Source organism: Aquila chrysaetos, chromosome 24, assembly GCF_900496995.4.
Source record: "Aquila chrysaetos chrysaetos chromosome 24, bAquChr1.4, whole genome shotgun sequence".
NCBI classification, from domain to species: domain Eukaryota; kingdom Metazoa; phylum Chordata; class Aves; order Accipitriformes; family Accipitridae; genus Aquila; species Aquila chrysaetos.
In genome coordinates this window covers 4,366,217-4,389,745 of record NC_044027.1, presented here as the reverse complement: position 1 = coordinate 4,389,745, position 23,529 = coordinate 4,366,217, and the positions used below count along the sequence as shown (strand labels likewise).

The following is a 23,529-nucleotide window of genomic DNA, read 5'->3' as shown; positions in this document are numbered from 1 at the left end:
GTCCTCCTAACCCACAACAACCCCGTCTGCTGCTGGGGGTCCAAGGGAGACATGGCTGCGAGTGGTGGACGGTCATGTCACCTTGTATTAGCTGGTGGATTAGTTTCAAATCAGGGTAAATAATGAGTCCAGGAGTGACTCCACTTCTTGGACTCACGATTAGAAGTGTTCCCATCGGAAATGACCATGCAATTTGGGAAGGAAAACTTCACGGGGGAGAAAAAGTACTGATGAAGCCCAGCTGTACCAAAGGAAGAGAGGATCTCGCCAGGAGGGAGAGAGGGAGGGAGGGAAGCCGGCAGGACACGGGCACCATGAGACCGGGACATGAGCAGACGTCTCCACGTCTCCCTTGTTACCCTACCCATCGGACACGAGGAGCCAGCAGGACCACGATTTGCTGCCCTGCGGTGACCGGGCCATCGGGATACACCGGTTTTCCAAACACACTGCTGTTCTCCCGTGACAGCTCAAGGGGAGCCTCAGTTACCAGTACTGGAAACTACAAGCAACCGCTCCTAAAATCTGTATGTCAACAGCTGCATTTCAAGTCCTAAAAGAAACACTTTGGGGACCTGAAGGGCAGAGGTTTGCATCCCAGCTCCTCCAAACACTTGCACTGTATCTGTACTCTGCAGATCGCCCTGATTTCCCTGTTTTTCCCCAGGCTGCTGTGGCTGGGATGCAGGGCGGAAAGTGCGGACACCCAGTTCCAGGCTTTGGGAATTGAAGCACAAGAGCAGATGTCTGGAGACAAGGAGGCACTTACATCTCCCAAACCCTCGTTTGGGGCTGGAAGCTGCGCGGGGCGAGGGCAGGAAGGGCTCTGCAGCCTGGATCGCCCTAATTACACCTGAAATAGCAGCCCAGAAACTTCAGACACAAAAAGAAAAAAATCACTTCCATCTCTGGCCCTGGTCCCGAGTCGCTGGCAAGCACGTATTTATTTACCTGGGAGTGACGAACAAACAAGCGCAGAGCACAGTTCTCACCGGCTCGGGCTGCTGGGAAGAGGCCAAGTTTCACATTTCATTTTACAGGTCTATTTGCTAATGGCATATCCCGTGCCAAGCAGGCCGTGACGCCGGGCTTTTAATCGGGGACTGAGCGTAGCTGCTGCAATGCCTGGCTGCCTTCTCCCACTGCCTCTGAGCAGGGCTACAGAAACAACTTGGGCCACCTGCAGCACCTTAAATCGTTTTCATTAAATTGCTAATTAGGTTGCAAAAGGACCTGGTAGCAACTAGAAACTGGGGGGGAGTTAAAAAAAAACCAACATAGCTATTAAGAGATAGGTGCGAATCAAACCCCTGGCTTCAAGCACGCCCTGCCTGGAGGGGCTGCCTCGTATCCCCGTCTCAATACTACGCCTTGTTTTGCAAGGAGGGAAACTGAGGCACGAAGTCGTTTGCACACAGAAAGGCTCCAGCAAAGTCTGTGTTGGAAGCTGGAGATTTTGGCACCCAGGCCTAAGCACCGACAATTTTTTGCAAGACGGATGGCGGGCAGCAAAGAGGGAAGCCGAGGAAAGCTCCCACGTCAGCACTGCCCGGCGAGAGCAATTCAGCAAAGCGATGCTCGGCCGACCTGCCACGACCCAGCACGGCCACGGAGGCAAAACCTCCTGCAAACCCGCAGCGGGGGGAGCGGGGCATTTCGGGCAGCGGCACGGCCGGGGGTCTCGCTGCCTCGCAGCCATCGCAGCGCTTGCGCAGCACAGGATTGAAGTGCTTTATTTGCTTTTTTCCTGACGTGCCTGAACGCAGGGCTGGGAAGAACCTTGGGGGGGAAAGAAATCGCAAAAAAACCCCAAATAACTGAGAGGTGCCAGGCGTCTCTCGGAGGGCCGAGCCCCGGTGCGATGCAGGCGACCGAGCCAGGCGTCCCTCGCCTTTTGGCATTTCCAGAAAACCATTTGGACCTGACTGCGGGTGAAGGGTCCTGTTTTCCCACCGGGAAGCTGAGCCGGGCCCCGGCGCGACCTGCGTGCGGCTCACCGCAACGCAGGATAGGGCAGGGTCCGGCCACAGGATATGGGGACGGCAACAGCACATGAAAATCCTCTTAAGCCTCTTGCTGCTGCTGCAGGGAAACAGCAGCAGCCCGTTGTTTTTACCTCCCTCGCGGTGATAGCTATCGAGAAGGCAAACCGCTACTTTTCCGGCCATTAAAACAAGCAGCTGGATATCCTGATAGGGTTTGCATGGAGCAGGGCTGAGTCTAGACCAGACCTTTGCCTGCAAAAGAGATTCAACACCCGCCCATGTCCAGGCAGGGAGTCGGTGTGGCTGCTGGGATGAGGTTTGCACCGGCCGCCCCGCAGTTGCTTCCAGTTCTTCCCATCCAGCCCCAGGTGAAAGCCCACCGATGTCCGGGAACGGGACGGCTCCCCGGGCTGTGCAGGGCTGCGGGACTCTGGGGAGCTGTCGGATGGCTCGTTGATCAGCCCCACGTACAAATTAGTGGCAACAGCTCCCACAGAGAAGAAGGTCGTTACGTGGGGTGGTGGGGAAGGGTGCCTGCAGGGCACCCCGCTGTGGGATGTTAAAGCCACCCTGAGAAAAAGGTGGAGGCACAAAGCAGAGTGGAGAGCCAATATTTTAACAGATTTTTTTTAAAAGGGGCCTGAAATTACAGTAGCTGGGATGAAAGGAACGGCTGCCCTAGACCAATCCCCAAATCCAACAATGCTATCACTGGTTTGGGGAAATTTCTCACTGTACAGCACAGCTCTATGTACGCTCCCCAGCTATATGCTCCATGCACCGGGCACTCAAATCCAACCGGGATGCTCTTTGGGACACGGCTCTTCCCCTGCATTTGGCAGCGTGTGGAGCACACGGGGCAGCCAGGCACAAAAATAGCATTTCCCAGGTAGGTGCAGCATAGGGCAGGGATGTGAGCCCACGGGCTTGGCGCAGCCGTTTGCTCCTTGGAGAGAGCCCGAAGGTTGAGGCCACCTCACCGGCCCCAGGGCTCGCAAATCGGGGAAGCGAGAGGCACGATCTGCTTTTCCCAGCAGCCCGTCCTGGCTTCTCCAGACTGTTTCCACAGGCCAGGAGCTGCCCCGGCTTCCACTGACTCATCCCTTTTCCGCCTGGACCTGGCCGTGGCTGCCTGCTCCTGCCCATTCCTGCCTGGGGCTGCCCCTTGCCCAAATGGGAAATAAGGAGCGCGGCCCCTAGCACCGGAGGAGACAACGCGGCACAAAATGTGACGGCCCAGGATAGATCGGGATTTACTGTCTCTCCCTGAGCCCTGCCTGCCTCATAAATGGGTGGCTTAATCCCTCAGCTCTCTCTGAGGTGCAGCCAAGCACAGCAGATGTAATTAGTGCTGCGTGCTAACAGGCTTGCCTTGAAATAGTTTGCCTGTTGCAACTGCCCCTCTGTCTGTCCCCTCCTGTCCCTGGCTCCTGGTGGGTAGACACCCAGCTGCCAGCATCCCTAGGGATGCATTTTGGGATGATCAGGCCCACCTTTGCAGACGACAGTTCCCAGCCACCCCTGCTCCTTAGGGCTGGACTAAGGGGTCCCAAGGACCATCCCACCATGGAGGTGGTTCCAATAAATGCATAAATGCCCCCAGAGGCAAACAGAGGAGGGTAGGTGGTTTGGCCAAGCCACAGAAACAAGCCTATGGAGGCTGTCCAAGAACGCTCTGACCTCCTCTGCAAAAGACAAGCAGTACCTCCCAGCCCCAGGCTAGCTGGGATAGCTGGGACCTCGGTCCCCATCCCTGGCATGGATGCTCAGGGCCAGCATCGTCCCCGAGGCTGCTCACGGCAGCGATGGAGCTGCCCCAGCCCGGCCCCAGTCTCACCTCGAAATTTCTTGGGCGGGTTGTCCAGGTCACCGGCGGCCGGCTCCACCACGCACCGATCATCCACCAGCCTGCAAGGGGACAAAAAGCAGGAACAGGGTGTCAACGAGATGACAGCGGGGCCCCAGCGAGCGGAGCGGCTTCGCCACAAACCACAGCACTGCACCACCGTCACCTGGCCCAAAGCAACATCAAAAGCTGCGTCTCCTGTTTCCCACCCATTTGCACTCTATAAATATTTAGCATGACAACGCTCAGCTCCTGGAGCAAGCAGCCACTCTCGGGCACTTGCTCCGAACACGTCGCCCCTTGTTCGCCACCACCTGCCATTTCTTTCACGTGCATTTTTCATCCCAATCCCTCGGGGCAAACAGCGGCAGATACAAATCGGCACTGAAGAAACACGATGCTTCACGTCAGCCACGCTCCCGCGGCCTTTGCTCGGTGACCCATGCGGGAGGCTCCGATGCCCGCGTCCTGCCGGAGCGAATCCTGCCTTGTCCAGCTCCCAGCTGAGCCGGATCCACACCCCGGCACTGTGCACTGGCTGCAATGTTATTTCACTGTTAATCTGGCAAAAATGTGATGAGTTCAACTTTCATTCAATGGTTTTCCTTCTCCGGCTGGGAGCTCCCCCAAACCGGGACATGGAGGGTGTAAGTGTTACAGATGGAGATGGCAGGGGCCCCCCAAAACCAGTTATTAATTATTATCTGATCAGAGATGCTGGCTCTGCCCATCAGATGCAAAGGGCTGTGTGTCTCCTCCCTGCCCACCTCTTTGTTTTCCCAGCATTGAGCAAAATCCTGCAGGCTTGGCCTTTGGCGGCGAAGGCCGATTTCGGGATGGATGGGACGTTGCTTTTCAAAGTTACCAAGATCACCAAAGCATAACCCGGCACAGGGTTCTGCTCGGCACCCAAAGCGCAGAGGGACAAGCATCGCCCGAGGGGCTTGCGGCAGCGGGGCCACCCAGAGCTCGTCTGCACGGTCCCACGAGGCTTTCAAGGGAACTCGGTGCTCCAGCAAGACAGGCTGTACCCGCTCGCCCGCTTTCTCCCAGCCCCTGGGAAGCAACGCAGCGAGAGAAACTACGCTCCTGCCCCGGGTGAGGAAGTGAGAAGCGTGTCCCCACCTGCGAAGGCTGAATTCAGGCAGCCGGTGAGTGCGCGAGTGGATGCAGGAATCCCGGGAGGGAGCATCCATCATGGGGGCAGCTCCGTCCCTGGGACAGGAGGGAAGACGCAGCCTGGAGAAACGAGGTGCGTGCATGTGGCACGGCAGCAAAGGGCACGGCGGAGCCCGTGCTGCTCCCCTCCGCTCCCCAAAGGACTCTCAACCCCCCCAGCAAACCAAACAGCCAAAACATTGCTGGAGATGAACACGCTGTGCTGCAAAGGGTTGGCAAAAAGAGACAGATATCCAGTTCGCAGATCCAGCCTCCTTCCCCAGCCCAGCCGCTCTGCGGAGGAGGGGAAAATTCCTTTCAATAGCTCGGCAGAGAGGAATTTGGCCTCCACATTGATGGATTGGGATCCCGGGGACCCCAGCGCTGCCGCATCCTTGCAGCAGAGGTGCAGGGTGCTCTGAACACCCAGCACTGCCGCTGCCCCCACCACCAGCACCCTGCTCTCTTTAAAGCTCCAGGGTTGGGGGAGATTAACCTTAGATTTCAAATAAAGAGAGAAAAGCAATTTCTCTAACGCTTTTGGTGGCAACATTAGCTTAAAAACAATTAGCAAAGACCCGGCAGATTGTAAAAAGAAAACTAAACCCCATGAGGTTTCAGTAAAGACATGGTGAGCTGTTCGCCAGACAGGGTCGCCTTGGCTTTGCAAACACTCGTGGTCAGCAGCGCAGGGGGTTTTGGGCTCCTGACCAGGGGCTGCCCAAACACAATGCCTTTTCCATGGGCCATGACAGCAGGGAAGCAGTCAGGCAGGTTCCCAAACTCCCGCGGGGCACGGAGCCTCCGGAGGGCAGGGAAAGAGGTAAAGAAGGGAAAAACCAGAGCGGAGCAGAGGCAGCTGCGGACAGGGGCTGTACCACATGTCCCACGCCACAGGAGATATGCAAAGCCTCAGCCTAGCCCTGGTGCCACTTGTAGGCGGTTTTGGTTTCTATTACTATTATTTTGATGGGGGACAGGGAGGAAAACACTTTTGATGCTCCTGGGAGTGAAGACCACCGAGGGCCGAGCCCTGACCAACCCATGGGTCAGGCTCATGGAGTAAAGCACTGACCCTCAGCACATGCCCAGCTCTCACCAGTGCCTACAAAAGCAGAGGTCCTAATTCATCTGTGCACTTTAAAAAATAAAAATCCTCCATCGTCATGGCTAGGGGTCCCCGAGGAAACACGTGACCTGTGTGGCCCATTTTCAGTGACAAAGTAAACAGCACAGGAGCCTCCCACCCACACCAGCTCTGCCTGCAGCATTCACCTGCCGCTTCCCCATGCCCCGCGTTACCGCTTCACCAGGCAGGATTAGAGATAGTGACCTGCTAGGCTGGAAGTCTTAATTAGTTAATGATCTCAAGGCCGCTTCAGCATCTTTAATCCTAGGATTACACGCTCTGCAGGAATGCAAAGTGTTATTTTTATTAAACTGATACTCTGGACTAACATTCTTCAGTTGAAAATTGCTGAAAATAAAAGGATTCTGACAGGGTGGACATGAGTCACCTGGGTGACTGCTGCGGCCAAGACACGCTTCCACTAATAACCGGCATTACCGCAGCGGGATGGGACAAAGCGAAGCTCCCTCTGCTATTAGAGCAGCAGGGACGCGCGGGCACTCGCTGCCGGGCCGAGCTGCGGGGAGGACGCCGGGCACGCGGAGCACGGCTTTCACTTCTCAGGTGTTAATGAGAAAACGGGCTGTTGGTGTCCGAGCACCTGGAGGAAGATCCTGAGCGAAGCAGCAGGCTGGATGTACCAATGAAAACTTCACGCTTTGCCTTTTCAAACTAACCCCAAGGAGCACGAGGGGCTGGACCCTGTGCATCGATGAGCCTGCTGCCCGCAGCCCAGCAAAGCACGGGCGAGCATCTGTTTAGCTTTAAGCCGTGCAAGTCATCGCCGTGGTTCCAGTGGGGCTTTCTGCATGCTTTAAAATATGGAGCACAAAGTGATTCCCTGGCCAGGGGCCAGCACGCTTGGCCTCGTGCGAGGCAGAGCCTTCGCTGGAGGTCAGGGGAAAAGCAGCTCGTCCGGCACTGCAATCCGTGGCGGTCGGACACCCTGAGCCTCCCTGGGGACAGCGGCCAGCTGGGGCTGACGTGGAGGCACGGCTCCTGCAACGCTGAAGCTGGGCTGAGGAAGAGGAGGGAGTCTTCCCCGGCCACGGCGCACCCCATGCCGAGGGGAGCTCCGGCACGCCATGGTCCAGGGGTGCACGGGGAAGGAATGCTCTGGGAGAAGGGGAGCGCCAACCCAGGCAGGAGCACCCCATTACAAAGCCCACCAAGCCCTGGAGGTGAGGAAGAGGAGGAGGAGGACAGCTCACCGTTGGGCATGGGGCCAGGTCAGCCCCTCCAGCTTGGGGTGCAGGATGGGCACTGAGCCCATGGGGAGGAATAAAAATGAAGTGAGTGAATGCAGGGCAGCCACAAAAATGCAGCTTTTTTCCTGCTTTCCCGGTGCCGGGAGAAGGAAGCTGCTCTTGGCCTCGCATGCTTCTCCCCACAGAGACGAGTTCGTCCTGACCCGGCAGAGCTGGAGTTACCCTTTAACCAGCTGTGTTTCCCTGAACTGCTCCACCCTGAAAATCCACCTGCAATCAAAATTACAGCTATCAAAGGTGTTATTTCACCTTAAAGAGCCAACTGCCATTCAGGCAGGTTTGCCACCGGCCCTTCCCCTCTGCAAGCCCACAGTGCCGGTCCCCGAGACCCCGGTGGGTCCTGGGAGACCCCCGGGATGGCAGTGATGGGGCAGCACATCCCCCTGGCAAGCACAGGCACCTGCACTGCATTTCTACTCCTCTCTGGCTCTCTGGCCATTTAGTGCTGGCTTATCAGGGACACAAGATAAGATGGGGACACTCATGACAGCGGCGTCTCCCAGGGCTCACAGCATCATCCCATCCATCACGCTGGAGCAGGAACCAAATCAAGGTCTCTGAGCTCCTTTCCCTGCTTGGCCACTGGTTTGCTTTGCCTGGATGATCCCCACAGGGCACTCCACGTCAGCGGCTGTTCCCCCCATCCCAGACCCAGTCCCAAAAGTTCCCTCTCCCCAAGCACAGATCTCCCAGGAGTTACCAGCGATAGTCCCTAAGCAGCAAAGCAGCTGCACATACAAGCTCCCCGTGGTGGGGTGCCATGCCCAGGCAAAGCTGCTGCTCAGCGCCAACGCCACATCCCTGACCCAGGCGGCTGCTTTTGCCCCAAATTGTTTCAAGCTGCCATTTCCTCAGACACATCTAATTTGCACCAGCGAAGCCACGGCGGTGAAGTTGGGCAGCCTCGCAGAGCCTTTCCCCAACTCCAAGCCGGGAGTAGCCTCGAATCGAGCCAAGAGGCAAGACCAAACCACCCTTGGGTCCCTGCATCTCACAAAGTCCTCCTGGGCACCTTCCCACGTCCCCAAAACCACTTCTGGCATCTCCAACTCACCCATCCCGTCCCCCCATCTCCCCCAAGGGACCGCGTCGCTCCCAGGGCGCTGAGCAGCACGGCCAAGGGATGCGACCCGCAGCGTGGCTGCCCTCACCCCAGTTCCCCCAGCACCTTGGGGTGCTGCTGCTTTACAGCAGCCAGCTCTCACCCTGCCCTCCCGTGGGACTTTGTAAGTAACCTTCTCCTTTTGGGCTGTCTTCAGCATTTTAGCTAGTTTGGGTATTTTGGCTCAGTGTTCCCCCACCTAACCCAGCACTTGAGCGCACAGGAGTACTCCCCACCCTTCAGCGGGATGTTTTTCCTCCTTAAAAGCAAACGCCCACTGCAGAGAGGGTGTGCAGGAGGAAGGGTTTGTGCCCCGGGGGCCTTCGACAGTGGGATTCAAGGGGCTGGGAGCAGAGGAGGCTCAGCTGGGGGGGGGGCTGCAGGGCTCCCCCCACCTCCGCCACCAACCCCCTCCATCCTCAGCAAGTTCCCTGTACAAAAGGAGGAAAGCACTTCAAAAAATAAAGTAAAATAAAATAAAGTACAATAAAATTAAGTACAATAAAATTAAGTAAAATAAAATTAAGTAAAATAAAATTAAGTAAAATAAAACAAGTAAAATAAATTGAGACTTAGTGTTAATAAGGGACCTGATGCTGCTTCCTTGTTGCTCTTCAAGGCATCCCTGACCGTGGGACACCTGTCTCATGAGGGAAGTCTGGTGCTGTGCAAGTGACTGGTCCAGCCCCCAGGTACCCCCAGGTACCCGGGGGCTCAAAGGAAAGCTGCTGCTTTCATGGGAGAGCTGCTAAGAGCCTGGCAAGCTCCTGCAAACGATGGCACCCAGTCCCTCTGAAGGACGAGACCCTTCCTGGCCCATTTCCCCGCAGACCAGGGCAGGGCTTCACGCTGTCACCGGAGCAGCAGGGCTCCCAGACCCACTGCTTCTGGGCCAGACACCACCAGTGACAAAGCACTGGGGTTAATGGGTTTAAGGCGAAGCATGAGCTGCAGCAGATCCAAGCAGGAGGAAGCATCCCCAGCACACACCCTACTCCTTCCCCGTGCTCTCGTCAGACCCCTTTCCCCTTCCTCAGCCTCTCCGGGCGTTTTGCAAACACGGCTGCGGAGGAGCTTGGTGCAAGCGACTCCAAACTCCGCTCTGCCTCCCACCAGCGGTGCATCCCGAGCACAGACGGACAGAGGCTCGTGTTCCCAGCAGCACCGCCTGTAAGCACCACCGGCTTGGTATCTAGTTGACATTCACACCCGTATCAGCCAGGATACTCCGGGGAGCCCAGCAGCGCTCCCGGGAAGAGCTCACTGCCCTGCCGGGACGCTGGCACAGGGACGTCACGGCACCAGCACATTGGGGTACATCCCTTAATGTGACACTTGTGACCAGCACCTGGAGACACTCCGTATCATCCCGTATAAACAGAGGATCCCACTGCAGACCAACGATCCCACAGCCAAAACCAGTCCCTCTGCAAAGAACAATGGAGGGAGCGCTTCTGGCAGGGTGCTCAGCTGGGCACACAGCACCCGGCGTGGGGCCGGTAGAGCTATTTGCCTTGCAAATGAGCTAAATAAGGTCCCAAGCCGTGGCAGGAGGGCTAGGGAGAAGCACTCTCAGTGAGTCACCCAGTCCCTTATCGCAGGAGTGATTTAAGGTGTGGTTGGGTCTTCCAGGTCATGGGGCACAAGGGAAAACAATTTCAGAGGGCGGGAAAAAACCCGGAGAAAGCAAAACCCCGGGAAAGTGGGGCTGCCCAGCAAAAGCTGTGTTGGGGCCTGGGAGAAGAGGCTCTCGAAGCAAGCCCTGCTTTTCAGATGCTTATAAGTAAGTCTAGAGAAGCACCCGACAAAAAGGGGGAGCTGGGGGCCAGAGATGCAAAGGCATTAGAGCTCCAAAGAGTCTAAATACCTCTTCATTCAGCTCCTGGTGAGCCACTGGGACGTGCTGCGTGGGCTAATAACCAGGGCTGGGTCCCAGCGGAGCCTCCACCAGACCCGATTTCACAGACGGGCTGGAGTGGTGCTCAGCGCTGAGCTGCCAAGGCTGCAGTCCCTGCCTTGGGATGGTTCTGGCACTGGGAGAGCAGGCCAGCTACAAGGAGACCTCTCCAAAAAGGACCATGGGGATGTCCTCTCACCCACCCAGGAAGGGCTGGGCACAGACAGCCTGCATCCTGCACGTGCGGGACCTTCTGCCCAACACCGTATAGTTGCACACAGAGGGATTTTGTGCCCTGCTCTGCACCCAGTTGCACCCAGCAGCCCATTTCGGGGCAGCATCCCGCTGCCACTTGGGAGGAAGGCTTCGGTGGGCATTAACCCAGAAGCTGCGCGTGCCCAGCGCTGGGTGCGCAAACACGTGTAGGCGAAGGTATGTACATCTCCGGTTATACATAGGCATGTGGGAGCAAGTGCATTCATCACAGATTATAGAGCCGGGCAGCTCCTGCCCCAGGAATCCCATCCAAGTCAGCATTCCTGGCTGAGCTCAGCCTCTCCTACACGCAGCATGGGGCAGGCGTGCTGGCACAGACCCACGTCCACCCCCTTGGGGCTGTGGGCAAGGTTTGGGTCCCTGCTTCGGGGTAAGGAAAAAACCTACCCATGCCCAGGGGCATCCAGCAGCCCTGCTAGAGCCCTCACCACCACGGGGACACAGCATCTCCGTGCTGCCCGGCCAACACTCCCAGCGGGAGCAAGCAGCCAGCGGATGGAGAAGGGCATCACTAAGGGTCTTGGTCTGGCTTTGCCCAGATGCTGCTTTTGCAGCACCGTTGGCTTGCACGGAAACAGGAGGGACAAGGGACAGGTCCCCGAGCTCTCCGCTCATCTCCCCAGGTCAGGCTGCGAGATCCCCTCACCCATGCTGACATGTCCAGGAGGCTGCAAGGAGTTGGCTCAGCCGGGACCTGGCAGTGCCCTGGTCCCCCCAGTCCTGAGCAGCACTCGGTGGCCATGGGCACCCGCGTGTTGGTGACCCTGCAGCGATTCCCGCTGACCACCAGGTGTGTGGGACCCTGACTGGGGACAGCAAGAGCCATCGCTGCCTGTCCCAGGGGATGGCAGCTTCCAGCCACACCGGACAGGGCTGGAAGCACTTAATCACGCCGTGCCCCAGGAAGGATCCCGGCTGCCCAAACCATCCCACTCAGCCACACGCACAACCCTTTCCTAACGCCACCGACCCCTCACGCCGCTTAAGCCCATTTCATCTCCCCCAGCCTCTTGACGGTTGGCCTCGATGATCTTAAAGGTCTTTTCCAACCTAAACGATTCTATGATGCTAATAGGGGGAAAAACAGTTTCTGGCCACGGCTGCTGGAGAGGGTGGGCTTCAGGGTCCCTCCCGGGCCACCTCCCGCCCCCGGCAGCGACTGGACCCGGAGGAGAGCCCGGAGGCACGCAGCCTCCCCTCCCCAGCACCTGCACCCATCCTTGCAGCAGCACCCAGAGCTTTCTGGCCCCTTTTCGCACCGGGCTGAGGCTCAGCACCACCTTCCCGTCCTGTCCCATCCCATCCCACCGTGGTGGCCGGCTGTCCCCAGGACCGGGTTGGCTGGCGGGCAGACACGGGAACATCTCACTCACCCCAAAGTGCTGATGAAGCCATTGACGGAGCCCTCGGCGTACAGGGAGACGATGTCCCCGATGTGCAGGAAACTTGACATCTCATTCATGGTTGCCCTCGAACCGGTGCAGCGTCGCTTCTTCTCCAAGTCACCTTCCCCTCCCCAAAATCCAGCATGGGGCGAGGGAAACCCTGCTCCGGGGTGGGGGTTTATCCCAACCCGGCTTTCCCTGGCTCCCTACGAGCAGCAAACGTGGAGCGGGACGGCAGCGAGAGCCCCACGCACAACTTTTACATGTGCTGGGCAGGAAGGGAGCCAGGGGAGCCGGGCGGCCGCGGGCGTGGGGAGGAGGAGGAGGAGGAGGAGGAGGAGGAGGAGGAGGAGGAGGAGGAGGAATGGGGGGGGATGAAGCTCAGTTAGAGGTTTGCATGAGATCTGTCCGGCTGTCCGTGTCTCCGTCTCTGCCCAGCTTTCTACCTGCAGCCAATGGAGGGCGAGCAGGAAGTCCTGCTCGAAAAAGCATGCAAATATTTTTTGGCCTGGGAGGAGAACCGGAGCCGCCCCGAGGGGGGGGGGAATGCCCAAAAAGAGGCCCCACCCTCCTCTACCCGCCTCCCGCCTTGGGGGGGGGGGCACCCCACTGCCCCCGGGTCCCACGGGGGGGATCTCGCCCCCCCCCCCCCCCCGGGGTGCTCGGTCCCTGCGCCCCAGGACGGACCCCCCCCCCGTCCCCCCGTCCCAAGCCGGCCCCGTCGGGGTCTTTACAACTTGTTCTCCTCGGCCGGGGCTTCACCGCTTGGGAAAAGGCACCCGGGGCTTTCTCGGGAGCGATGGGGGGGGTCGCGGGGTGTTTGTGTCGTGTGTGTCGTCCCCCCCCCCCGCCCCGACACAGAAGGGTGGGCACGGCGAGCACGGCCCCACTCGGGATCCATCACCGAAAGCGAGGAGCCCGTGCAGTGGGGATGTACCTGCTCCCTCCCGGCCCCCCGCACCCTCCCGCCCGTGGCAGGGGGAAACTGAGGCTCCCAGCTCCTCCAACCAGCCCCTGTCCCACACAGCCCCCCCCCCCCCCCCCCGCCACCCCAGGACCTGCTCTCACCCTTCGCTCCATCCTCCTCCTCGCTTTGCGGCAGGACCAGACACGAGGAGCCGCGGTTCTCCATCCCCATCCCTACACCCCAAGAGCTGCCCTTGGGCCAGCGCTTCCCCCAGCGCGGGGCAGACACGGAGATCCTGCACCACCCGGAGCAGGGAAAGCCCCAGGTGAGGACAAGGCGGCTCTCACTGGATTTTTTCCGCCCCAGGCGAGCACTTGCGGCTTCCTGAAGCCCAGCTGGCTCCTGCCAGCTTGCCGCTCCCAAGCCGGTGCAGTTGATACCCGCTTCGTCGTCCTCTCGCCACATCTGCACAAACCTTCCCCCTGTTCAACGCAGGAGCTTTCCCCCTGCGCCCCTAAGCCAGGGGGACACTCCAGCCGCTGTCCCCATTCCTGTCCGACCTGGCAGTGCCGCAGGGTTCACCCAGCTCCGCCGCACCCAACCCACCCATCACCACCAGGAGCTGTGAGCAAGGAGGAGTCCCCCCCATCCCTCCAAAGCCCACCCGGTCCCTGCGGCCCATAAGAAGCCCTTCTACAGTCAACCCAACGCTGCAGGGCTGGGCGAGCAGCTCCAGGTTCCCAATATAACACTGGTGGAAAAGGACCACATCCTCGGAGCATCTTCTGGACAGCACAAGTGTCCTAGTTCCTCACTTTAATTAAAACTTGCCTGCTGTAAAAACAATATTGGAAGGGGAAAAAAAAAAAAAAAAAAAAAGCATGATGCTTTTCTCATTTATTTCCCTCCTGTCCTCTTTTCTCGCAAACAAACACACGGGTTTCAGGAATATAAACCTTGCCCTAAATAGTGATTTTTTTTTTTCCACTAGGAAACGGACAGGTCCCCTGGCAGAACAAAGGGAAAAAAATTAGTGCAATTCCTCCGGGGCAGATGCGAATTCAGGTCCATCAGGATTAGCTGCGTTTTCAGCACAGGACAAATTTAGAAGCCTTTATCTCAGGGCAACAGAGGGGGAAAAGAGAAGATCATAAGAAAAAAAAACTTGCTGCTGTTAAAAGCAAATGAAGGTTTCACAACAGGAGCTCAAAGCAAGCCCCCAAGGAATCAAAGACCAAAACTTCATGCACAGATCAGCCCCTTTGATCAAAGGCACAAGCGGCATCTCACCCAAGGGGCACCATGGCATGCCCATGCCAGTGCCCACACAGGTCCCACCAGCCTCACTGGGCACAGCTGGGCCGGACACCACCTCTCCCAGCCTGGCCCAAACCAGGCCCCCCATGCACCCGTCCTCCCTCGACCCCAGGGATGGCTTGTGTTTGCAGAGTGCTGAGCAATAAAAATCATCTGGAAGTGCAAAAAACCCTATTGCACTAAACAAAAATCATCTGGAAGTGCAAAAAACCCTATTGCACTAAACAAACAGGCATCTGGCCTGGTTTCTCCCACCCAGGAGAATGCGGAACAGCAAGACAAAGCCTCTTGAAGTCTCCTTCCCACCCCACGACGGAAGGCAGCCCCCTCCCCACACCAGGGTGGTGGACACCACATCCAGCCCGTACTCGGGGCTGAATGTCCCAGCTCAGCTCAGTCGAGGACAGGGAACCCAAAATGTTTCAGGGGTGCACCCCTGCCTACGCTGCACCCAGGGGATGGGTGACGCTACGTCTCCAAATCCTCGCTGGATGGAGCTGGGATGGAGGAAACCCTCCCCATCCTCCAGCCCTGGGAGGGCAACGAGCAGCTCCAGCTCCCTGGTCAAGCAGCTGGGTCACGACAGCTCCGTCCCTGTGGTGGGCACAAATAGGGACCCCCAGCATCTGCCACCCAAGTTTTGCCAACGCACAGGTAGCAGCACAGACAGGTGGCTTCTAGGAGAAAAAAAAAAAAAGCATTTCTCCTGTGGCTCAGTCGTTCTCAGCTGCCCTCAACGCAGCTACGACCACTGTGAGCCACCACGCTGCCCACCCTGCATGTCCCCACTCTGCACAGGGTCTCTGGGCTGCTCCCAACCTGCAGGGACATTTTGTGCATGGGCTTAGACCCAAAAATACCATGGGGAGCTGCAAACAGTCTGCAGCCCTCAGGTGAGTGAGCAACCCTGGCCATGGGGATGCTCATGGGCACATGCAGCAGGGCGGCCACCTCGCTGTGCCAGCGCTCGCTCCCCCAGGCCCCGGGGAGATAGAGGAGTTAAAAATAAGTGTTTCCTTCCTTACCCCCTACTTTAAGCCACGTGATAAATAAAAACTGGGAGTTTCTGCCTCCCGGAGAGGAAGCGGCTGCGGAGAGACAGCCGGTGAGTCAGTCCAGCAGCAGTCATCCCCATCCCTAAGTCACAGCCTCCATCTCTGGCAGGGTCAGAGCCACATTCCTTTCACATGCTGAAATTGCTCCTTTGCAGGCAACTGCTCAAACTGCGGGGCCACCTCCCTCCCCCAGGCCCCTCAGCCCCGTCCATAGGATGCTCCTTTGGCTAAAGCTCCCCTCTACCTGCATGCCCTTCCCACTATGGCCCTCAGCAGCGAGCACTCCTCGACGTGGGATGGTGTTGGCTTCCCAACCATGCCACAACCCTCTGACAGGTCAGCTGGGATTGTGGCAGCTGACCCCAGGGCTGGACAGGACCCAAACTGGAGCTTATGTTTGTCCAGATGCTTTGGGAGCAAATATATCACTGATGGAGAGGATGGCAAGCAGGGATGCTGACTGGGGAAGCAGATGGGTTAGTGGTACCCAAGCAGCATCCCAGTGTCCTGCCAGGTCCCTATCTGGCTTTTGCATGGGTCTCCTCAGGCATCCCAAATCAAGGCCGGGAACTCAAGGGTGAAGCCACTTGGGAGAAGAAAGCACAAAACCAAACTGTAGCCTCCTTTGTTCGAGGAGGAGGAGGAAGGGAGACACTTGGTCCCTTGTGCGCGAGCAGAGTGGGGAGCAGGAAGGCTTTGCTGACAGATGCACATAAGAGGGGGATTCTTTGGCCAGGAGGCGAGTTTGCCCCCTCGTCTTGCTGGCTCCGGGTGCACCCTGACCCTGCTGCTGCCTACGGATGCAACACAAAGGCTGTCCGGGCTCTGTATGGTGCCTTTCACGCTGCTGCGCCATCCTCCCACCCCAGCCACCCCACAGAGAACACAAGAGTTGGGCCAGGACCGAATCCAGGCTACAGCTATCAAAAACCCCAGCGTTGTTTCAACCTCGTTTCTCCTTCTAGGTGAGGATTTCAGAGCCCAGACTAACTACCACTGAAAAAAAATTGCTCCTTTGGTGCAGAAGATGCTATGTGCATCTCAGGCCCCAAATCTGCTTTGCTTGAGCTGCAAACCCAAACCCTAAACCTTCCCCCCAGCAGCCATTTGAAAGGCGACCCAAGGTCTGCTGGGGCAGGGCTGAAACCCCCTCGGGTGACTTCATTAACCAGCAGAGACGAGGGCCAGTTCCCTCCTGCCTGTCCCATCTGTGCCTCCGCTCACGCCTGGCCGTCTCCGACTGTGGCTGTGCAAACGGTCTCACGGGAGCAGCCACGCTCCCCCAAAATAGCTCTCAGACTGGATGACTTTGGCCCACATCCTCAAAGGTATTGAGGCTCCGGGTTACCTCGGAGAACCTGAGCCTCCGTCCCCGCAGGGGTGGCAGGAGACGGCCTGGGAAGGAGAAGATGCCGGTGCACACGCGGTCCTGCTGGGACTGACCTCCACCGTGCGCAGGAGGATGCCCACACGCTGGTGTCACCCCGGCAAGACAGAGAGGCGGATGCTGTAGAAAAATAGGGCAAAATAGAGCAATTCCTGCAGTCCCACACTTGCTCCTTGCCCACCCTCCTGTCCACATGGCCAAGCCCGAAGGATCTGCATCCCACCCTGAGGATGGGCAGGGTGAGCAGCAGGAGCTGAGAAGAGGGGAAGGACCCCCCCGCTCCCACCCACCCTCCCTCCCCGAGAAGGGTTAAGCGACGCTCGCATCGAAGACACTTTGTACTTGGATTTAAAAATACAGCCAATGCCCCGGTGGCTCAGCTCCGTGCAAGTTGCAGGTATATTTCCACACTTGAGCCAATAACCTTCCCCGAGGGAAATTTAGGTTTTTTATGATTAAAAGGGGAAAAAATAATAGTGGGGAATTAAATATAGTACAGAACAAGAGAACAATTAGCAGTTGCTGTTAGCGACACCGGGCCAAGTTTGGGACAAATGCTGTGGTTGTCTGGAGAACAGCGGGGCTGGGGACAGCCACCGGTGTGGCCGGGTGACACGGGAATCGGACGGGTGCTTGGGGCGGGGAGGGACTCTCGGTCCTTGGCAAGTGGCCCTTGGGAGCCCAGACCCAGCACGACCCAGACCCACAAGAGCAGCCTGCCGGGACTGGCCACACCTCATGGGCATGATTTTTTTCTACGTTCACTTTATGAAAAGCAAATGGAAGTGTTTGCACAGGCTTGTAGCTTCCCTAATAAGCAAACACTGGTTAATTGTGGGGTGGAGCAGGGGCTGGGGCTGCCAGCCGTACCCTCGCCGTGGGCCAGGATGGCAGCCGGCAGCAGGGACAGAACGGGTGAGGGAAGAGCCCCATTCCCCATTTCCCATCCCTTCTGGTGCATTGCCCAAGAGATTTTGCGTTGCACAACCCTCCCTGGCTCGGCTGGCCGTCCGCTGCCCCACACCTTGCTCATCGCCTGTGTGCAGCTACCATGCAAACTCCTCCACAGTTGCACAACCATTTTGCTCCAAATCAGCTGATTTATTGCCCACTACAGTCATGCTCATGTGAGAGCATCACTAACAGCTTTGCTGGCTCATCTCTGAGGGCACTCTCTAATTTACATCCTGGGCAAAGCCTCCTGTTATTTCCCCAAGCCCTCCTCGCTCCTGCGCATCAGGGCAGGGACCCAGACTAGACTTCCTCGCACGATCCCTGTCGAGGGGAAGATTTCCAAGAGCAGCCAGCAGCTCCAGAGTGACCCCGAGCACTGCTGGAATCGGATCACACCAGCGTGTCTCAGCCCCTGAAGAAATCCGGAGGGATCCACTGCAAACCACGCTCCAGCACAGAGGAGCCAGCGGCACAGCCTCTTCTTTCAATAGCTCTTTTAGAGATGGATTACCACGCCAAGCAGCATTTCCTCTGCCTCCAAGTGGACCACGCAGGCCCTCTTGCCTGGCTTGCGGTCAACACGCAGCGATGAATGAACAACACATCTTATCGGAGAGCGGATGGAAAATGCTCTCCAGCTACAGCCCGGGACGGGCACGGTGCCCACCTCCACGCGCTGCTGGGACACAGGACGGGCTCCAGCTCCGTCCCGCTGCCTCCAAGCTGGGGACGGGGATGCTCTGCCGAATTGGCTTTAAACAGGGTGCACTACTGCACCCAGTCCAGCTCCTCTTGGGGTGGGTCTGGTCTGAAGGGCGCAGGGACCTGTGGGAATGTCACGGGGAGGAGAAGGGACAGAGCGCGGAGGAGCTGGCTTCCCACTACAGACCCGTCCTGCCCCGGCCTCCATTTCTCCCTGCAAAGTTTCATATAAAATGGCTGATCTGAGGTTCTTCCCTCCTCCCCAGCTTTTTGAGACAAGTTAGTGCCAATCAGCCTAATTACAGTCTTCGCTGAGATAACCACATGCTTTCCTGCTGAATGACAGGCTGGGTTACCATGTGGCTCAGGGCCAGGACCAGCTGCCTCCCTGTCTGGGCCAGGCCACCGCCTCCGTCACACCGGTCATGTCCCCAAGGGATGGGGGGGACAAGCAGGCTCTGCTCCCCTCCAGCAAGGGCGTGCTGAGAACAGGAGCATGCAGGCAGCCCTGCCTGCAGGAGCCCGACCGCCGCAGCCCGCGCTTGCAGTCGGTTTTATGGGCTCCCTTAATGTGACAATGAAAGGAAACACGCTGCGAGTGCGGCCAGGCTGCTGCACGGGTGTTATGCCTCTGAGATCAAAGGAGATGCTCGGGGCGAGCTGGGTGACGCTGCGGTGCAGGCAGCTGTGCATCCCATGGCGGGGGGATCCCATGCCATGCTGTACCCCCGTCCCAGCACTGCAAGTGAGGAGTGCCCCGGGCACCCGGCACAGCCTGCTGTCACCTCAAACTGGGGACCGGCTGCAGCGCAAGGCGCTGGGAGAGTTTCTGGGCACGCAGCACGGCAAGGGCTGGCTCTGCAAGCGGGGTCTCCGCCGTGCTGCTGGTGGGGTCCCTGCTGGGGTCACAGCATCCCCATCACGGGGGGACACGGGTGCTCGATACAGCGAGGTCCCACGCAGGGCTCCGTACCCTTCAGCGTGGGGATCCCAGCCATTGGCACTGTGCGGGGAGGCGAGCGCAGGGAGCGGGGGGCTCTGCTCTTGCCCCGACCAGGGGGGCTGCATACGGCCAGAGCTAAACCCAGCCCAGGGCAGCAGAAAACCCGCAGCAGGAGCACAGGGCAGGACCAGCTGCCAGGGCTGGACATGCAGGGACACCCCCACAAGTTACCAGCCCAGGCTACAAAACGCATTTTTGCTTTCACCCCAGGCAAGCTCCCTGCTCCCTCCCTCCCTTTGCTCTCAGACAAGCCCAGCACAGGGGGAGCAGCTTTCCAGGCTGACATCCCTCTTTGCATGGGCCCCAATACAGCAAATCCCAAATGCACCAGCTGCCTACCAAAGACCCGTCAGCGTAAGTACTCACAGTGGCACCACAGACCCCATCGGTCCCCAGAGCTGCATCAGCCCAAGCTTCCAGAAGGAAATCCCCCCCCTACCCCAGCTGCCTCCTCTTTAAAGGCTCCCCACCCACCACTGCAATTAAAGGGCTGGGGTGGGCTCACCTCCCCGCACGCACTTGGGTGTTGCTGGACCGAAGAATCGGGTTCTTGGCTTTTTCCCACTTGAGATTTGCTCAGCAAAGAGAGAAAGGAAAGATGGGGTGTACGGTAACAGTGCCTCATCGGACACATTTCCACCCTCACGGTGATGGATGTCCCAGGTGAGGGACGTCCTCGCTCCCAAGCCCATCTCATCATGCTAGGGGGGGTGAAGAGAGGCTGGATGCAAACCCCAGCAGCAATCAACTTTGCGGTCAACAAACCCCTGCAGCGGGTCCAAAAGCTACTGGGGAGGAAACAGCCCAAACAGCACCAGAAGGACTGATAACAACCAGCCTGAGATCTGATTTCAAGGGACCGGCCACATCCAGTTCTGAGAATAACACTTGCTGGGTGGGACCAAGGGAGCGCCGGGCACGGCGAGGGCAGGAGAAAGCTGGCAGCTCTACCTGCTTCTAGCCCGGCACGGCCACGTGCATCGGTCCGGCCGGAGCTCCCAGAGCAGGATACGTGCAGAAGCGGTGCTGGAGAACCCGGACATCCTCGCGTCCCGGAGATTGGCGTGCACCTCCTTGGGATGAGTCACGCTGCTGTGCCAGGGCGGTTCGTTAGGCAGCTTCCACCAGCACAGAGGAATGCACTGAACAAAGACCCAAAATCCCTGTTTGTTGTAGAGGGAAGAGTTAGTCATGCTTGTGCTCCACACTGCTGAGTCACCCAGCAGCCACGGAGTCCTGGGATAAGGGACTGGAGAGGGTGGGAGCGACTGTTTACTGACTTTACATGTAAATCAATCAGGAGGCTGTGATGATGCCATAAACCAAGACAGTCACCAGCTGAGAGGGAAGAGGAATAGTTGGGCAGAGTTTATAGCTGTTAAAGAAAAGAAAAAAGGAACCATAGAGGAATTTTATTTGCAGGACTGGAGCTGGCTTTAAAAATTATAGGTAACATTATATTGCATTTTATATACCACCAACAGACCCAAAAGCTCTTTTATATGCTGCGGCAGACGCAGCTCCTTCCTGCCTGATTCAGAGCAGCAGCTGGGCCACGATTTCTGAAGGCATCAGCATCTCGGCTGGGGCCGTGGAAAGGCAGCTGTAACTGGGCAGCTGATGGCTTGAAAACCCATCCGGGCTGTCCCAGGAGCAACGCTGGTTCAGTGCAGCTAACGAACAGCCCGCAGAGAGGCAAGATGCAATTGCCTCGTTGGACTTTTAAACTGGAACACAAAGCATGTTCGTGCTGGTAGAGCGGAGTTTTCTTTATCATGGATGCCAGCTTAACATCTAGCATTTAATTTTAACACCAAAGGCTCAAGTCTCCAATGACTAATGTTTCCTTTGATCAAAATCATGGCTCTGGCGAGCAAAATGCCCCAACGCTGCTGGGAGGGAGGTGTGAGCAGCACGCAGCCGCTTTGCAGTGGCTGGCCCCGGCCCTGTGCAGGACACGCTTGCTGGAAATGCTGCGTTGGATTTCTCTGGTGAGGTCGAACCATCAGTTGCTGCTCCTCGTCCCGGCCAGGAGCAGCTCTGGGGCTCTGCCGGCAGCGTGCCGGGGTTTCCCCGGCTCTCTGCCGCTTCGCCCCATTGCACAAGCCCGAGGCATCCCTCTGGCAGGGCTATGGATGGGTGCAAACAGAAAATAGGTGTATCTGTAGCCTACATCCACAAAGGGATTCAAATCATTCCTGAATGTAAAGCGGGAATTACATCTGCTTGTAAAACTAGCCCTTGCTCCCATTGCGGATGAGGCAGAACCGCTCAGCCCGTGACATGAGAATTTCCTACCCACGCTGTCTCGGGCCGCTTGCCTCCAGAGCTTGAATCATTTCTCTCATTCAATGCAGGAGTCGGAGGATTTCCTTGAAAATAGAGTCTTTGTTTGGCAAATATTTCTCCCGTCTGGACCGGGGCTGTAAGCACTTTTTGTTGATTAAATGACAATCTCTTTCTTGGCCAGCGTGATACCATCAGCAGAAGGAGAGGACTTTTGAGGCCCGTCTGAATTGCCAGGGAAGGGTCTGTGCCTGTGCAGACACCCTGCGCGGAGGAAGTGCTGTGTGTGTTAGCGAACAGGTTTGTTTTTTGAAAAATACCAGGCTACATCCTTAGCGGTTTCAAATTTGGGGCACAGACTGTCGAGCTGTTCTGTGATTTTAGAGCACCTGAAATAATGGGATCTTAAGCTGGAGGCGATCTCTTAGAACCTCCCAGCCACCATCATAATACAAATGGGTCATAATAAAAAATAAATTAGTGTGAGTCCACAGAAGCCAGGAGAGCTCTATCCCTTCCACAGGCTGAGGATCCAGATGAATATTTAATTTAAAATATTCTATTATGTTGGCTCGTATCATTGTAATATCTGAGTATCTCACATTTGTAATGCAACTTTACAACAGCTTTGTGAGACCTGGAAGTCTCAGACTGGAAATTATTTCAGGCACCAGCCATTTATTTCACTCGGTGTTGGTGCAGCATCTTGCACAAAAGAGTCCACGACTGGGGCTTCATGGTGCTACTGAAGATGCAGAATAAGCAGAGCAAGACCATGCATCTCAGAACAAGGTTGCACCGAGGCACAGGACGATGCAGGAAATTGGATTGAGCCTCCCAGTGCCAAAGCGGTCCCACCGGCCCATCCATCCCCGCAGCTGGAACAGCCGCAGCAGTTAGAGCACTCCAGCGCTGGATTGTCATCTTCTATCAGGGCATGGGAAGACAATGAGGTTTCCAGAGGCTTTTCTATCTCACACAATTTCTGAGCAGCCTCGCTCGCCCTAGCACCATATCGGTGTTTGTAAACAACCTTCTCAAAATACATCGAGCAGGATGTGGGAGCATCACGTGAACGTGCAGCTTCTTGTCGAGGCAACGGGCCCGACTCTGCCCTCAGAGGGTAGAGCAGAACAACTCACCGAGCTCGTTTCCACCGGCCTGCCCCAAACATCGCCAAGGACAGCTCAGCGTAGGCGTCTCCACTTCCCACCTACGCAGTGGGAACAGCACGGGGACAAGGACCGCGCTGACCAGGGATGCTCGGATGCTGTGGAAATGACCTGCTGCTTCTGCCAGACCTGATTTAGCAGACGACACCAGCTGCTTCCCAAAGAGGTGCACATAACCCTGAAACAAGCTGCTATGAAATGACTCAGCCAAGGCAAACCCTTCCTCCTAACACCTCCTTGTGCTGGTGTTTGACATATGACCTGGCAGAGGGAGATTGCTAATAATACCTACATTTTATATAGCACTTTTCTTCGGGAAATCTCAGACCGTTTTACACAGAAGTCAAGTCTATTTGGAGCTCAAGGCTTCTAAGGATGTGTCAAGGACAGAGAGTTTTGGTACCCAGGAAAGCATCATGGGAAGGGTTTATTGCCAGGACAGATCTGCTAAACCAATCTAGCAAGAAAGTAATGATGGCTGTGGTTAATTTGCCATTGTTAGGGTCCAGAGTAAACAGCCCAGAGAGGATCAGGGAGTTCATCTCTTTCACAGACATGGTTTCAGGTTAGCCAGCAGAGTTTAGATGCTACAGCCCCATTTTGTGATGCGCCCCAGAGACTGGCAGGAGCACGAGATGGCTGTGAGAGCATCCCATGCCATGCCAGGCCGGGAGCCCTGTCCGCTCGTGGGAGGACCGAG

General features: G+C 57.2%; 1 protein-coding gene across 2 annotated transcripts in view; it reads right to left on the bottom strand.

Annotated features, from left to right (window-relative positions):
* Window positions 1-12,496, bottom strand: part of ITPR3 (inositol 1,4,5-trisphosphate receptor type 3) — a 43,199-nt gene extending 30,703 nt beyond the window's left edge. For both annotated transcript variants that reach the window (XR_005931235.1, XM_029999378.2), the window contains exons 1-2: window positions 12,035-12,496; window positions 3,823-3,893 (exon numbers count right to left, since the gene is read on the bottom strand). Coding sequence is in view for 1 of the 2 variants with exons in the window: in XM_029999378.2 (XP_029855238.1) it covers window positions 3,823-3,893; window positions 12,035-12,123 (160 nt within the window). In the remaining variant the exon portion in view is untranslated. The remainder of the gene's footprint in view (window positions 1-3,822; window positions 3,894-12,034) is intronic.
* Between the last annotated feature and the right edge of the window lie 11,033 nt (window positions 12,497-23,529).